Source organism: Symphodus melops (genome assembly GCF_947650265.1).
Source record: "Symphodus melops genome assembly, chromosome: 11".
Classification (NCBI taxonomy): domain Eukaryota; kingdom Metazoa; phylum Chordata; class Actinopteri; order Labriformes; family Labridae; genus Symphodus; species Symphodus melops.
The window spans coordinates 21032124-21048959 of NC_136701.1; the positions used below are offsets into that span (position 1 = coordinate 21032124).

Here is a 16836-nt window from a genome sequence, read left to right on the forward strand (position 1 = left end):
AGAGCACCTCGCCCAGTAGTAAAGATACGGAGCCTGTCCAGTAGTTAGAGAGACATCCAGACAGAGACGCTGGGAGACATCATTACAGCAGACGTGTTTGGTGTTTAACCGTTGCTGGATTATTGCTCTCTCTTCTCTTAGTCGTCGATGCTCTACATGCATTATATATTTAACACGCCTTTATCTACACACATCTGTTACAGGCAAATGGACAATTAATAGCTCTGTGTGTTTACTGTGTATGTATGTGAATAGAGCTGCATACTGCCACATACAAGTGTTCATAGGTCTTTGTCTCTGATGGTCACATGCACCTCGTGGAAATTATACATTTGCAATGAGAGCTCATAAAGCTACAGTCTGGTCTGATGAACCGCGTTACTTAAAACACAGGTAAAGCTGCACCCGCAGGCCTACAGTTTATAATGTAAACATGACGCGTGCAGGCAGAACTGAAGCTTTAATGAACACTGTTCGATAAAACATCCATAGAGGGGAACAAAGGTAAAACATTGTGCAGGGGAGGTGAGAAGTTAGGCTTTTTTGCATGTTGTGACATTTTGTTGATTGACAATTATTTCATTCTAACGTGAATGCAGCACTTGGAAATGTGGTTGCTAAGCAGCCCGCCTGGACCTCCTTCTCTCTGTGTGTTTATGTTTTGAATGTGATCATCTGTCTTGACCTGTATGACCAAAAAGAACACAGTTTAATATCTAATCTCCTCTCAAGTATGAATTGCCTCTCAGATGTTTTTTTTTCTGTTTTTTTTTTAAGTGATAATGCTGACCGTTATTATATTATATTGCTCTGACACAATGTGTGGTTCTCCAGTATGTTTCCACTGGTTATAGTGTACTGTTTTGGGCTTCCCCATGTTTTCCACTGGCCTGTGTAACCCAACACACACAGCTTCTCTTACTTCACCTCGGCTAACAAAAGCAGGAGACACTGAACCTCGTCTTGGCTCGTCGCCTGCTAACTGGACTGCCTGAAATGTGATAGTAGGACACACAGCACATGCAAGTCGGCCTCCATCTGTTGAGGACTTAGTCAGGATGAGTTATGCTGCTATTGTTCCATGGAGTTGTCAGGACTTTCCGTGGTTGACAGTATATACATGTGCAGTTGCCTCATGAGGAGTTTGTGTGCGTGTGTGTGTGTCTTTGTCTTTTAAGGGCATAGTGGTGTTAAGATGGACTGTAGTCTTGGTGGTAGGTGTGTGAGAGCTACAGTCTGTGTTGTGGATTAGCATGTAGGATTGGAAGCCATCTGGCCATTTTGTCTCAGAAAGGGGAGGGGGAGTAAGAGAGAGAGAGAGAGAGAGAGAGAGAGAGAGATGGATGGAGAGAGAGAGTAACAGAGGAAACACTCACACACTGACACATTGACACAGCTCCCTGCGTAATCTCCCCACTTGATGTGTGTTGCTACTTAGAATAGGGCCGCTTGTCTGTGTGTTTGCGCCTTTGTGAGTGCGTGTGTGTTTTCGTGACACGCGCCGTCCCTGTGTGACTTATAATGTTTCTGATGCATCAAAAAAAAAAAAAAAACGAATGCAAATATGGCTCTGGGTTAGTCAGAGAAATGTCTTGGGAGGATTGAAGATTCTAGATTACAGTAAGATGATTCGATGGGAGGAGACGTCCCAGATGGACGAAATAAAAAGGATAAAATGTTGCAGAGGAGGAGGAGGAAGAGGAGGGTTCAGGTGGTTTAAGAGATTAGCAAGTTTCACTGGGTCGAGAGAGCTGTAGAGGGACGCCTGAGCTTCAATGGGTTTTCAGGCTGCAAAAAAAGTCAGAGGCAGATTTTTCAGATGGTGAAAATGTGACCTTTAACCTCAGATGCAGTTCAAAAGGTGGCAGTGTCTTCTCTTGAGCACAAACATGCTCTGATTGCTCTGAGTGATGTTTTTTCTTGAGGTCTAGCCTTCACATATGTTGCAGCTGCAATAAGCAGGAGGAATCATGAAGTGGAGTAAAACCCAGGCACTGCATTTTTGTACTCCAGGTCGAGGCGCATTACTCATCTTTCACAAATATAAAACAGCATTAAGCTGAAGATCAGCAGAGCAGAGATGATGCGCTTGTTTCTTTGATCCAAATACACCAAGAGGAGCGCTGCTTCTTCCCTCGCTGTGTGGAGGTGTCACCGCTATGTGAGGCACATCGCCTCCCAGTTTGTTCACTCGTTGACACAAATATTCGGCTCATCATAGTAGTATTTTTTATTGCCAAACCTGCTCAGCTTCCTGTGTTTTGCAGGGCAGAAATGATCAGAATGAAATGCATGGCTGCGTGTAGCTCGGAAACAAGGCTTGGCTGTACTTCATGGAGGAGAGCTTTAGTGTTAGAGCCAGCTTTTCAGAATAAAGAGACACGAGGATTTGACACTATATTGAAGAGGATGACATAATGTACAAACGGTTCAAACTGTCTTTACATCGCTCATGTTCTCTGACTTTGGGGGCTTTTTTTTTTTTTAACCCTTTCAGCCTGACTCAGAGGAGGTGCACCAGCTGGCATTGCAGGAGGGACTCCACTCCCCTCTCTGCCTCCAGCTGGCTCTCACTCATGCCCACCCAAGCCACACTAATGCAGAAAACCCACATTTGTGTTACCTTACAGTGGACAAAGCAAGGCAAGCAACCTATGCTGTTCTTTGTGCTCACATTTATGTAAGACAACAACTGTATGTGACACAAAACATGTCTGTGAAGCCAAATCAGGCTTCAAAGCCACAGTTTGTCCTTTTATTTTTTTACTTTGTTGTATCCAAATAAAATGTCCTCCAAACAAAGGAATTAGCAGGAAGTCAAACAATTCAGAAGTTTAAACATAAAGTAATAACATGTTTGTCGTTGTCATCTTCGGTCAGTTTTTGAGTAGCACGAACATGTTGTAACATCTGTAAAGGTCACCGCATACCTTTAACATCATGTCAGTTCTCATATTTGGGCCAGACTTTCTGAGAACTTAGACTTTAGTGTCCCTCGCGTCCCTATAATCTCAACCCTGATCCGCTGCATCCTCGCTGTGTCAGTGTTCAGACGTAGTTTGATTTCTGCGTTTTTGAGCTCATGAAACCAAACCTCGTCCGTCTGTCTGGTTGACTTTACAATCCCTTTCTCCAGTTTGCAATAAAAAAAAAACACATGAAAGCAAAAATTCACTGTATATTATTTCAAACTAATTGATATTTCCTGTGAAGGTTGACGGAGAGCGTGTCAGCGTGAAGGACTGAGGAATCCCTACTGAGACATCAGACTTTGTTGTCAGTTTGAAAACATGGCTTTAAAGTACAGCTTGATACTTAAAATGAAACCCTCCATGAATGTGAAGTTTCTTAACATCTTAACAACTTAATGGTCTTACTATGACGGGTACTTGGAAGATCAAATGTATGACGATAAACAGTTTGATTGAGATCTTTGTGGTCTGGTGATACAAGGCCAAAATTCACAACTCTCTACATGTATTCATGAATTGTATGAAAACCAACTTTAGACAACAGTCAGTCCAAAAACATTAAAGATGCAAATGAAATGATGGTGATGTGAGCATTAAAGTGTCTAACTAGAGTCTGACTCTTTAGACAGCTGTGCAGACGAGAGTCCAAGATCGTCAAGTAACATTAATGTGTCAACACTTCATAAAGATGGACGATCTAATGTTGTGTTGAAATCAGACAGCTCATTTTGTGAGGTATTAATATGTTTTACTAGTATGATTTATGGCCTCTGTCAGACTGGGCACAAATCTCAATAAATGACAGCTATAGAGGTGTGCTTTAAATCCAATGAAGCCTCTCAGTTAGAAAGGAAACATCCCTCTAAATAGACGTCCAGCATTGTGACTGAGCTAAGAAATGAGCTAGCTTACGTTTATCAGCTTTTTAAAAGCTATTGTCCCCTTGGACAACTGAGCTACCTCATTTTAAAACACGTTGGTACGTCTTGTATTACATTTTTCCCACCTGACAAAACAAACCGCTTCACTTCTCTTCTACTTGTAACAGAGACAGCAGCTCAAACTGTCAGAATAAAAATGCACCCCAGTTTGATCAAGTGGGACCGTTGCACTTGTTTATGTCATGCTTTTAATTTAACGTTGATTAAATCTGCTGATTGCATGTTTTGATTAAAAATTGAGTGTGCAAACAGCTTATTTAAGAAAATACCAGAAATCACGTACAAAAAACGTTTGGGTTCTTGAGACAAGAATCTGATAAAAATAAGAAAAACGATCTTGACAGGCTTGAGACAGATGATGAAGTGGAGAAGTGTTTTTTTTCTGTGCGTACACGTGCATGTGTGGATTTGAGAAAAGCAGCACTGGGGGTAGGGAGTTCACTCAAACTAAATATTAAATGACGGGGCGAGCTCTCAAGCCTTCCCAGCAGGGGACTTAGAGAGGATCATGCTGGTAAAATGAGAGTCATGGTGGATTGTAGCCTGTTGTGAATAAATGGGTTTTCTTTGTTTTAAATATGAGGAACATTCTCCCACAACCTGATAGTTAAAAGTAGAAACCCAACCAGGGGGTTTGATGTGGTCGGACCACAAACCAGTTCAAGAGTAATTAGTCTTAGCTTGTTATCGACGTGTTTTTTTTAAATCTAATTTGTGTTTCTGTTGATTAGCATCAGACAAGATCAGTGTCGAATATAAAGAGCCAAACAAAAGGTAATACTTACTGCAGTAATCTTATTTAGATTAGCGGAGGATTGAATCAGTGTGTTTTCTGGATGGGGATCTTGTTGCTGGGAGAAAAAAAAAACATGACATCTCAAACACGCTCAACCTGAGGGACTCGGTTCGTCTGCCATCTTTAAATCCACTGCCACAGAAATCTAGTTTGGTAACTGCTGGATGACCCACTTTCTTTGCTGTGTCATTTTTTACAGGATATTTTGGCACTTTATTGAATTTTGTACTCAAGTCATGGTTTTATTCCTTATTTAAGAGGCTTATGTTTCATGTTATGTGCTTTCACGTATAGTTGTTGATGTTGTGTTTTTTTAATGCTTTTTGTGCAAGGCAGAGGTCAATCATCTAAATGGATTTGTCTTATGTTCAAGTATGATTGTATGAATGCGATATGATATCATCAGTTTCTGCTACAATCTCTCTTGGTACAGTGGCAGACGCAGACATCTGCCTGGTGGCTAATATTAGATCACTGGTTACTGATTATAGATATTAATTCAATTTGTAAGACGTAATTGTTTAAATTGTTAACATTTCTGAGAATGAATCTTCAAGGTCGATGTAGTTTTCTGTCTTAGCTGAAGTCATCCTGGCAGGATTCCTGTATGTGGATCACAGAGGGGTGTAATAGGTCAGCGTGCACGCACATTCAAAGTGTTCTCCCCGTTTGATATTGTGTAATCATGCTCTAGTTAACATGTTATGAACGTGTTTAAACCTTTTATGCCCGCACCATCAAAAGATGTGCACGCTCAACATATTCATGGCTTCCTCCCATGGCGAAGTGTGTCAGCTGAAAATATGGTGGATGTTGATAGAGGACGTTCTGTTTGATGTTGTTTTGTTCCACAATGAAATTTAATTTTACTATCAAACAATTTAACAGTTTCTGACATGTAACTGGAGATAAATGAATATTTGATGCAACTTATTTTAAGCTCTTATTCAGCCATGATTAAAGTCTAACTTATTTCATTTACTTTTTTTTAACATATATAAATCTATTTTGTTGCAGTTTTCTTCATCAACCATTTAGCGGGAACATTTGTACTTACTATGAACCCAAAAAGTTTGAATCCTTGCTGTGAGGTTGAGACTTAGCTCGCACACACTCCTGTCTCACCTGTCACCTGTTTGAAGCGGCTGTGTCTCGTTCCTGTCATGTATGCAAAGCAGAGTTACTGAGTTTTACATCAGAGGAATCAAAGCAGAGAGGTAGAGAAACATCAGACGAGAGCTAAAATGTAAGAGGTTTTATAGAACCCGAATGATGACGTCACAGCGAGCTCGGTGTTCAGCACTGTATTAATGCCCCTTTTTCATGGTGCAATAACATTTAATGTGCAATAACATTTTTGTTCGGTGAAATGATACCAAAAGGTGTTATCCAACAGAAGAAGGAGCACTGAATGCTCTACCTTTCATTTCGTAGCTACATGCATGGTGTTTATGTGATGATGAAAGGCAAGGCAAGTTTATATATATAGCACTGTTCAGACACGAGGCAATTCACAGTGCTTTACAGACACAGTGCTTTACAAACATAAAAGCATGGAAAGCATCCATGAATGTTATGAATGCTTTTTCCCCCACAACATTTAATTGTGTGACATGATAATAAAGACGTTTGTTTCTTTGGGGTTCTGCTGAGCTAAGCTAATCTAAGCTAACTGACGGGCAGTTGTAGTTTCTTACTTATGGATGGAATTTAGAGTTGCTACACACACATAGGCTGACATACACACACTTGCACTCACAGGATCACATGGACAGGCACTAATGGAGAGATGGTCAGAGTGAGGGGGCTGCCCACAGTGAGAGCTCCGGAGCTTGGGGGGTGGGTGGCCTTGACTGGCACCTTAGATTTGCTCCGCACCGGGGCTTGAACCGTCGACCCTCAGGTTCCCAACTGAAGTCCCCACAGACTGAGCGAGTTTAAGTTAGACGTTAGAAGTTTAAGTTCAAGGGTGTTGATTGTGTATATATTAAAACAGCTATTACTCTAGTTACTTTAGTTTAGCTACTTTTGAACAAAGACAAGATTACATATGATTGTCTTCCAAGTTGTAAACTTGGCTTTAAACTTGAAAAAATAAATAAATACATATATGCATTCTTCCTTGAAGACGTTTTGTACACACACACACACACACACACACACACACACACACACACTGTTGTATTCTGTCCTTGAGAGGCCAACCAGGTCACATCTGAGTGGCGCCATCCCCCTGTGCTTCAATGCGTTACATAAAGGTTGTCGTCAGGTGAACTGCTCTCCTCTTCCATTGCTTTAAAAGCAGTGGAATAGTCTGACTATTTTGTACGTACGAAACTGACCATATTGAAATGATGGAGATAAAGGTAAACTGCGGCTGTCGTTTCCCCTCCTTCCTCCTTATCCTTTGAACGTCCTCTAGCTGTCCATCCCATCCAAGTAATCAGCATCCTTCAAAGAAGCACAGCCAAAGCTGAAGCCAAGTCAAACAGAGTAGCGTGTCCTAATCAGGGGCACGAAGAGCCGGGCTTATGGAAGCCCTCCCCCACACTGTGGGGCCATTACTGGCCTGCCATGGGCTCAAGATTAGAGCCTCTTCCTGTGTTAGCCATTCAAATTCAGCATTAATGTTTGAAAGAGCAGAGAAAATGCCTGCTCTTCATGGCCAGATTAATATTTTATGGAAGAGAGATGTGAAAACATCTTCTGTAATATCTGAGAATCGGGGATGGGGGTGTTTGTGGTGGGTCTGTGTGTGTGTTTTGTACATATATATTTAGATGTCAAATCGTTACGTTCTACCAAAGAAATTCAAGATGAATAATTTTGGTTTTTGTCATTTCAGTCAAACTAGTGATTATTACATAAGTGCCACTCCTGCTGTTTTAACCGTGTTTGTCCTTGTTTGTCAGCTAATATTTGTAAGCCTAATAAAAGGATTTATTCATTACAAAGCGAGAGTCAGGCGTAGACTTGATTCATAATGTTTGAGAGACTGGCCTGTGTGTTTCAGAAATAGGAGCTGCTTGTTTCAGGGACAGAGCGCTCCCTGACTGCTTGCCTCCCTGTCAGTCTGAACAGTAAATAGGTCAGTGTTTTATGTGAGTGAAGACTCAGTAATGTCTGGGCCTCCATGAATCTGCCATCCTTAGCCGTCTGAGCGCTCTGCAGAGATGCTGCTGCTGCAGCAGTCAGGTGAGCAGCCGAACAGCCACACAGCAGGGGGGGATCAGAGTTAGAGATTTGTCATAAAAAAATCATTTGGCTACTTGTAGTTTTTCCCGTTTTATTCTTCAGCTGGTGGCACAGACTCTCATCGCTGCCTGATATAGAAACGACAACAGTCAGACGCTGAGGAGTTACGCAGCTACATTATTCATCCACTGTGTTCTCCAATGGCACTTGTGTACTGAAATTATCATATTTATGAGCATGCGCATTCTCTGTCTTATGTAGGTGTACTCTGTTTTGCGTGCCTGAGGACAGCAGGAGTATGGATAAAGCAAATACTAATAAAATATCAATGTTGTGTTTACAGGCTCTAAATCTTCCTTCATCTTTTTAATAATTTGATGTTGCAGACATGGATTTTTTCTCTCTCTCTCTTTCTTTTTTTTTTGCAGACCAAATAGCGACCTGATTGATTAGAACCCAGTTGCTGTCGGCAGATCTTTCTTGTGCCATGCACATGTGAATCCACTTGTGTGCATGACTTATAAAAGCTGTAATACACACTGTAGCTGGCAAAACATGTTCACAAGATTATATTAATGGATTAACAGAGGCATTGGTCACAGCTGCATGCGGCTAAACGGGACAGAGCGGCTTGTATGTGACTAAGTCATGGAAAACATCTCGAGACAAGGTGAACGCAGTTTGGACGGCATTATGCACAACGTCGTGAACAACTTTGATGGGATTTCATGGAGTGGAACCGTTGAAATATGTGTCTTTGTTCAAAATGTTGCCGTTTACCTGGCCTCCATTAAATGCTTTGACGTAGCAGTCCAGCAGAGCTCGCGTGCCAAAGTGGCACATTTGAATGCCAGAGAAAATGTTTTGTCTACAACGATAAGACTTTATTGCGGAAACAAATCTTTAGAAAGCAATAGGGTTTTTTTTTTTCAGAATCAGAAGTCAATGATATCCAACATTGTGGAAAGTAAACTTTAGCTGCAATGCTAACATACCAAGCTATGTTTCAAGTGTAGCAGTGGCACACATGGTGGAGCTTGTTATATCACCACATTTTGTTGTTGGCCTGGCAACCCTCCCTAGCTTTTTTCCTCTTTGGTGTTAAGATGAGCCATGTTGTCAGTGAGTCCATGTTGCTCTTGCTCTGGCACGTCAACATGGTGACGTTCTTTTGTAAACAGCAGAGTAAACAGAGTTTTACTGGGTTTTGTTGATAGTGACACACCTAACCTCCAACCTAAAAGAACCTGTTTGCTGCTGCTGCTGTCTGGATTCAGCTTGCAAGGTAGAAACTGACTGAAGAATCACCCTCACCCCAACCAGTGTATTTATGATCCTACAAATACGTTTTCTGCCCTCAAGCTGAACTGGATCGACATGTAAATTATATTTGTTCAGCAAACCACTCCGTCAGGAGGGACTGGTTTCAGGAAAGGGAAGCATGCTGCTTCTACATGAGTTCAACTGATGTAACCTTCATCCTAAACAGATTGAATCTACATTTTTTAAATATTATACAATTCACTTCTGATTCCTTGTCCAATCCAAATTCATATGTTTCACCACTGCTCAGATGAGACATGAATATTCATCTAACAAGCTCAGATATGAAGGCCAGCAAGTATGGGCAGCTATCTGCCAAATAATTCCCTGCAGTGATGATTTGTCTAATTAAAAGGATCACAGTGCAGTTTCTCTGTTACAATCTTTTGCCAAGGGAAAGCTAATTCTTCTCATTCTCATCACATGGCCAGCAGAGAGGAGCAAAATGACACTGGTTTTCAGGAAACAAGACTTTTGGTTGTCATTTATTTCAGACCCGTGTTTGATCTTTCCGATTTTAAACCTATGAATAAATGTCAATTATCATGTTGTCTATGAATAAACCAAAAGAATCAGCCTAATTATACACAAGGGGACTTTTTTCCCCCCAAGGGCAGAACAGCAGATCATATGAGAGACTTTCACACTCAATAGAGATAAGTTAGCTAGGTGTGTTAAGAACAGGGGATATGTTTTCTAAGGTGTATAAACTGCATCAACTTTTGTCAAAGTTTGGGATTCTAATTAAATACACATCAATAGTAATTTAAGTGCTCGGCAGGAGGGTTGACTAATTGAATTTAATCTGACTAATCAACATCTACAGGCCAGTGAAAGAGTCCCTGCAGAGAAGAGACAGTGAGTGAACTGCATGTATGTTTTTGATAACTCTGGTAATGCTATCTTTACAGATTCCTGAGGAAATTAAACTTTACTTGCACATGTTTTTCACAAGACTTTTAAAGAGGTCTTCTTTTCTAATAGGCCACATGTTCTACAACTGTAATTGTAATTTGTTTTCTAACCAGTCCTTTTAAGACGATAACAAAGAGAAGGGTGTCACCAGTCAGATTTTATCTCGTGCAAGAGACGGTTACATAAAGTTGTATAAAGGCCACTGTGAAGGCACATGTGTTCTTTGTCAGAGTCAGCCAGCGCGGTGTAAGAGCCGAGGAGTGGTCTTTGTTGGCTAATGTAGGTCTCCACTAAGGGGGCGGCCTGGATGGCCCGCTTTTCTGGGACGCTCGTGCAGCACATCACATGATGGGCCTGCCCTCGGGGCGAGGCAGTGAAGGAGTTTAAGATGGAAGTAGGATGTGGGTAGATGGGAGATGAGAGGGTGAGTGATGGGAGCGTTTACTCCTGCCATTTTCTTTTAGAATCAACTCCTGGTTCGTGTTTCTCAGCTGAACGGACTTCACCTCGCTTACACAAATGCTGCATTTACAGAAACACCATTTTTTGCATTGATTTTTTTCAGCACGGTTTCAGGAGTTGTCGTCTTCTAAATCTTAATGATATCTTCCCATTTTGTGCACATAATAGGATGTGTTATCAGAGAAATACGCAGTTTCATAAGAAACGTTCTAATCTGCAGCAGTAACGCAGCTTCTCTTGATGAAAAACTAAGATAGGCTGACACTGAATATGCATCATGTCATCAGAAGTGTTCAGTTAGTGTTTGATGTGTCTGAATTCAGCTATCATGTTATCACAGTTGTAGTACCCTACTTTTTCTAATGCTGCCACAGAGAAGAGAAAGTCTCATACTGTACTCCGCTGATAAATGTGGCCTAATTATAAACCACACTTATCAGCATTCATGTTACAACAGTAATTAGTGTCAGATTAATCAAACAGCAGACTTGAATTCAGCAAAAATTACTATCCAGAAAGAAGGAATAGATCGGAAAATAAATGTCAGTAACCAGTTAGGATGTATTTTTTCTCTTTTTCAGTTTTATTCAATATGAATTTAAGCTGCTTTTCTTTGTTAAATTACTTATTAGGAATGTAACTCAGATTTATCACATTATACGCTCTAATCAATTTCAATTCCTCAAGCCAATTTCTCTAAATGTAATGTCATTTTATAGATGATTTACACTTGTATAACGTTTATGTTATCCATTGATGTATATAAAGATGGACAACATGTGTACACTGTTGTAAAAGAATATAATCAGACAACCCTGTAATGGACACTGACATATTGTTCTAGTGATCTGACACAGAGACGGCACAGCAGGGATCTGACCAGTGGAGCTGTGAAATTCATTTTCTGCACCTTCCATTGAAACTTTTACCAGTAAAAAGATCCCTCAGTTCGATTGTAGTCAGAGCAGGATCCGACAGATTCCTTTGTCCATTTGAAGCAGACACTCAGTGCTTTGGAAAGTCGACTGACTTATGTCTGTGTGTGTCACCGTCTCTGTCACGTTTACTCATACAGTGCACACAGTGCCTCAGGTGCCAAATTCATCAACAGAAGAAGCTGCTCTGTTTGTTAATATTATTGTATTTTAATGCTCGTTGGGGAAGAACAATAAAAATGGATGTATCATCATCATGCTTCATTATCAATGGAGATTTTGTGGCCTTCTTGAAAGTCTAACCGATCCCTACCAGGACTTTTCTAACACTGAACTCTTCCATCTCCCTTCCTCCTAGGACATTGTGAGTGCTACTAAAGATGTCTGATAGTGTCGATATTGAAGAGAAACCACCAGCCCCCCCCTTGAGAATGAACAGTAGTTCCCGAGACTCTTCATCATTAAATCACGCCTCTAAACCTCTTCCAATGGCTCCTGAGGAGAAGAACAAGAAAGTCCGCCTGCGCTCCATCTTCCCAGGGGGAGACAAGAGTGAGTGTCCTCCTTCATACTCGGATAAATGCAATTTACTCATTTCCTGTGTATAAAAATACACCCAATCAGCATGTAATTAACTGTTGTTCGTCTCCTGCAGCAAACAAGAAGAAGGAGAAGGAACGTCCAGAGATATCCCTGCCCTCAGACTTTGAACACACCATTCATGTTGGCTTTGATGCTGTAACAGGAGAATTCACAGTGAGTAAGAGATACTAAAAAAGTGGGACTCGTTCTTCCAAAATTCTCCTTGCACACATTTCTTAAAAGATCCTCGATTCCCTGAGGCGATGGAGTCCACAAAATGATATATTTTTTCTCCGCATGAGTTTGTAATACAAGTGATTTGAACAACAATCACTCTATCTCGCCTCTCAGGTGAAACCTTTTCGAGAACCCGCTGGTGTTATTTTAGTCGATTGCTCCTTAGCAGCAGTTTTACTTTGCAGGTTATTTCCCTTGTTACTAAAAAAAATATAACGTGAAAAAATACAGAGCTTAACACTAAAACAATTCAGTGCTCTGGACAGATTTCTCTGACTATTTGACTTAATGTGTTATCACATCACATTATAACCCCCAGATATGGAACAGATAGTTTGAGGAAGGATTCGGGGGGGGGGGGGGGACAGGCCTGTAGCCTCCACTTAAAAACTCAATGCCATGCAAGCTTTAATGTCTGTCTGACAGAGGGCCCAAGGGGTTAGTGGCTTTAATTTTCAAGGGCACGTAAAGCTGCGTGTTGTCAGCATAGAAATGGAAAGAGACCTTTAAAGCATAAACCCCAGGGGAGGCATATACAGGGAGAATAGGATAGGACCAAGTATGGAGCCTTGGGGAACTAGTCATGGAAGAGGGGCAGTGTGACGTAAAGGCACAAGAAAAGCTGAATCCTCAGAATCAGCAATTAATAAAATATCATTAAAAAGTGCAGTTTCAGTGTTGTGACATTCTTTAAACCCTTATTGGAACACCTCAAGGATGCCATTTGAGTCTAAAAAAGTGTCTAGTTGACTAAAAAAAGCTTTCTTCAATATTTTATACAGAAAGGAAAGTTTGGACATTCAGTATGTATGAATTTGGATGGAACAGAAGGTGTCCTTGGGTTTTTTTTTTCTGTTCATGGTTTTCTGTGAGGAAACAATTATTCATTGTTATTTTTGTCTTTGATCCCTGTTTGAGAAACATCTTTCTCTCAATCCCAAAGACAGTTTACCGAAGACTATTTATACACAGACTGATTGATTGTACAAATATCCTGTTTACAGGGACGTTATGAATGGAACCAATTGTTGAAAGTCATTCAGGCCACTTAAATGATGTAATGACCGTCAATGGGTACTTAAAAACTTAAAACCTTGGTTTAAAATACAGAAAGCCTTACAAAGAATAGTTGAACATCCATGGAAACACATTTACTTGCTTAGAAGAATTCTACTTACCTACATGCTGTGTAAAAGATACTACTCTAATACATGTCAAACAAAGCATAGACTGTTTAAAACGTCTCATTGACATTAACCATCGTTCTCTGAAGTGGCGTTTTGAGGTCCAGTGAACGTGGATGCCATATTGTAAATGTTGAATCCACCGAACTCTCGGTCAATCTGGTAACAGTCAAACAGTCTGAGTCATGGCTGGCCTTAGACATGGACACAGTTTTGTATTTTGTAATATTGGCTGTTCATACCTGTTGTGAAAAGGACGTTTTAATTTGAGCTGTAATCGGGAATCCTTGTTTTTTGCACTTCCCCATTATCTCCCATTATTAACACTGAAGGTTTGTCGCTTCAAAGTAGTAGTAATAGTAGTGCTTATTGTAGGGTTAACACCACAACGTACTGTTCACACATTTACAGTAAAGATACATGAAGACAAACACAATGGACCGTATGGCTGGACTATTGAAAAGTATAAACCATTATCAAACTGTAGGTATCATAGTGCTGGTCCCGAGTTGTTGCAATACAAGCATTTTTTTTGTTTTACATTTGTGCTTGAGAATCTCAGTTCTGCTGGGAATTGTCCAAAGATAATACCCACAGGCAGACAGGAAACCAAACAAAGATAACATCAGATATAGTTTGTATGACCTTTTCACAGAACTGTTTTTATTTTCGTGTAACTGTAAAGACAGTGGAATAATGTGTCTTCTTCTTAACCCCATTTATGTCTGTACTAAATCCATTTACCTAAACCTGGTGTTGATAGTCCGTCCTTGTGCATCACATTCTTGGCCAGCTCTTCCAATCTACTTCAATGATCGCTAAAGACAGAACAGGTTTTTAAACAAACCATACATCTACATTTCCCAGATTATGAACAGCTCACAACTTCCTTTGATTTTGTTCAGGGTATCCCAGAGCAATGGGCCCGGCTCCTTCAGACCTCCAACATCACCAAGCTGGAGCAGAAGAAGAACCCGCAGGCTGTGCTGGACGTCTTAAAGTTCTACGACTCCAAAGAGACCGTCAACAACCAGAAATACATGAGCTTCACCTCAGGAGGTAAGCAAGCTCAACATACTCATCGAATGAAACGTCACCCGTTAATACAACATCTCCTTTTCATACTCGTATCTTATACACCTCTGTTTGATTTCAGACAAGTCGGCACATGGGTACATCGCAGCAAACACTCTGGTGAGTATCAAAGCATGCTTTGGTTAGTTTTCATTACATCCTTAATAACATGTTTTCTGACCATTTCGACTCTTTCAAAGAAAATATTCAAAAGTATGATCTGACAAAATAATTGTCATTTAATAACAGCTAAGTCATATATAAAGCTCCAGTTAAAAGGTTTGTGGTACTGCTGATTGAACACGCCCCTTTTTGATGATGGTGACTTTAATCCTCTTTATACCTATACCATATTTTGGCACCACATTTTTCTCAATATCCTTTATCACTTGTTTGGTTATCATAGCACAAACATTAGCAGTCATCGCAGGTTTTAACTTCCCACCATGCACTTTCTCGGTCATACGTAATTACTTTAGAAATCTCTGAAATCATTGTGATGTTTGGAGGGAAAAATATGTCATGCATGTCGTGGTGTTCTGATTCATGAGGTAAGTTGAAACATCAGGAGGATTTATTTCCTCTTCTTGAATGTGGGAGAAATGATACTTCTCTGTCGGCAGTAAACCTTGTCTCACTTTTTAAGTCTTTGTGGTAATATCTGTGACAGACTGCGTTACTTCCCTGCAGGTCGGCTTCACACACTTCTGCCTCTAATTGGCAAACCATGCTCGTTCTCCTCTAGAGGCTTACTGCGGCGTAGTGCCCTGAATTTTCCATACATGTGGCTCAGTTTGAGGCTCCTGCAGAAAAAAAAATGGAGAGCCGATGCTGCTCATTGTTTATTTTTCCAATCTGCACTACTTAAACTGATTTTGAAACTGCCATAGACGAGCTCCACTGGAGGCTCAGCGGCATCTAGAGGGACTCCCGCTGTGCTGACCTCATTCCTGGCTTTGACCAGAGTAATCTAAGCTTTGAATGCCTCGGCCCTGAACATGCTCAGCTGGGTAAAGGAGTGGAGTCCAAGTCTGTTCAGTGGGATTCACTGCCCCCCCAGGCAAACTACAATAGGCTCACTTAATGCAGGGCTATTGCCTGAAAGAGCTCTTTGCCACTGAAGAGCAGGCGGGTGTGGCAGTGTGTCTAAAAGGTTGAGCTATCCCAGTGAGGGTATTAAGAGCATCTCAGCCTTGGACTGTCACAGCGGTGCATGGCCTGCAGAGGTGACTCAGCTATTGGCTGCTTGTATTGGGCTGTACTGTCGCAAATAAGCAGAACTTTAGGAAGGTCTCAATATTGATCAACAATAGAAGCACTATTACTTTTCAAAGCAAAACGAACCCATCGTGAGCTACCTGATCTGGTAGACTTGCTTTTTGTTCCTATTTTGTCCCGTAGACTCCATAAAAAGATGATCTTTGTCTACAGTCCATGATTTTATCAACCCTGCTGTTTTGGATTTACAATTCCTACAACGTTATTAAGCTGTTTTATGATGAGTCAGAGGAAAACAAGTAGCCCTTCACTGGTGTTATTGTCAGATCTTTTTTAAAGCATGCAGCCAGGTCTGTCTGCCTCACCTTGACCTTAGTACAGCATACATTTATATCTGCAGATAGCAGCGCACTGTTTTGCATCTTAATGCAGTCTTGGCCGGATCACAGTGTAATAATTGAGACTTGAGAAAGTCTAAACTGTCCCTGATTTTGTCACTCTTACAGCCTCAATAATATTCTCTGTATCACTGATGGGCTGCTTGGACCAGACAATAGAGACATTTTTTTGTCATTTTTTTAATACACTGCCCCTGTGTTTGTGCCAATGTGACGTGTGAGGCGTCCCCTTGTTGATTTAAGAGTTTTTCTGGTTATTATATTATTTTATACTTCCTCTACCACCCACGAGGAAATGTTTAACTTAAGTGTCAGCTGTTCAGCCAGGCCGCTCAGCCTCTGGCTGTATAACTCTCTACAGCATGAACCTTTAGGAAATAGGAGTGTGAGGAGTGTGTGTGTGGGCTGTCTCTCTCACTGTACGTAATCTAAGATGAATTATTCCAATAAAGGTTGAATCAGTCTGTATGATTTGTACTTAATCAGTGAGCAGCTAATTAATAATTATCAAAAAGTTTTCTTCAAGTCTGTGCAAGTTGTAACAACACAGTGTGATTTTTTTATTTTGTGAGTTCCACTTGGCATTAAGAGCTGATGACTGATT

General features: G+C 40.8%; 1 protein-coding gene across 3 annotated transcripts in view; it reads left to right on the forward strand.

Annotated features, from left to right (window-relative positions):
• Positions 1-16836, forward strand: part of LOC306831272 (serine/threonine-protein kinase PAK 3) — a 42587-nt gene that overhangs the window by 14291 nt on the left and 11460 nt on the right. For all 3 annotated transcript variants that reach the window (XM_079355253.1, XM_079355252.1, XM_079355254.1), the window contains 4 exons: positions 11898-12091; positions 12195-12295; positions 14448-14601; positions 14699-14736. In XM_079355253.1, coding sequence (XP_079211379.1) covers positions 11920-12091; positions 12195-12295; positions 14448-14601; positions 14699-14736 — 465 coding nt within the window. In that variant the 5' untranslated portion in view covers positions 11898-11919. The remainder of the gene's footprint in view (positions 1-11897; positions 12092-12194; positions 12296-14447; positions 14602-14698; positions 14737-16836) is intronic.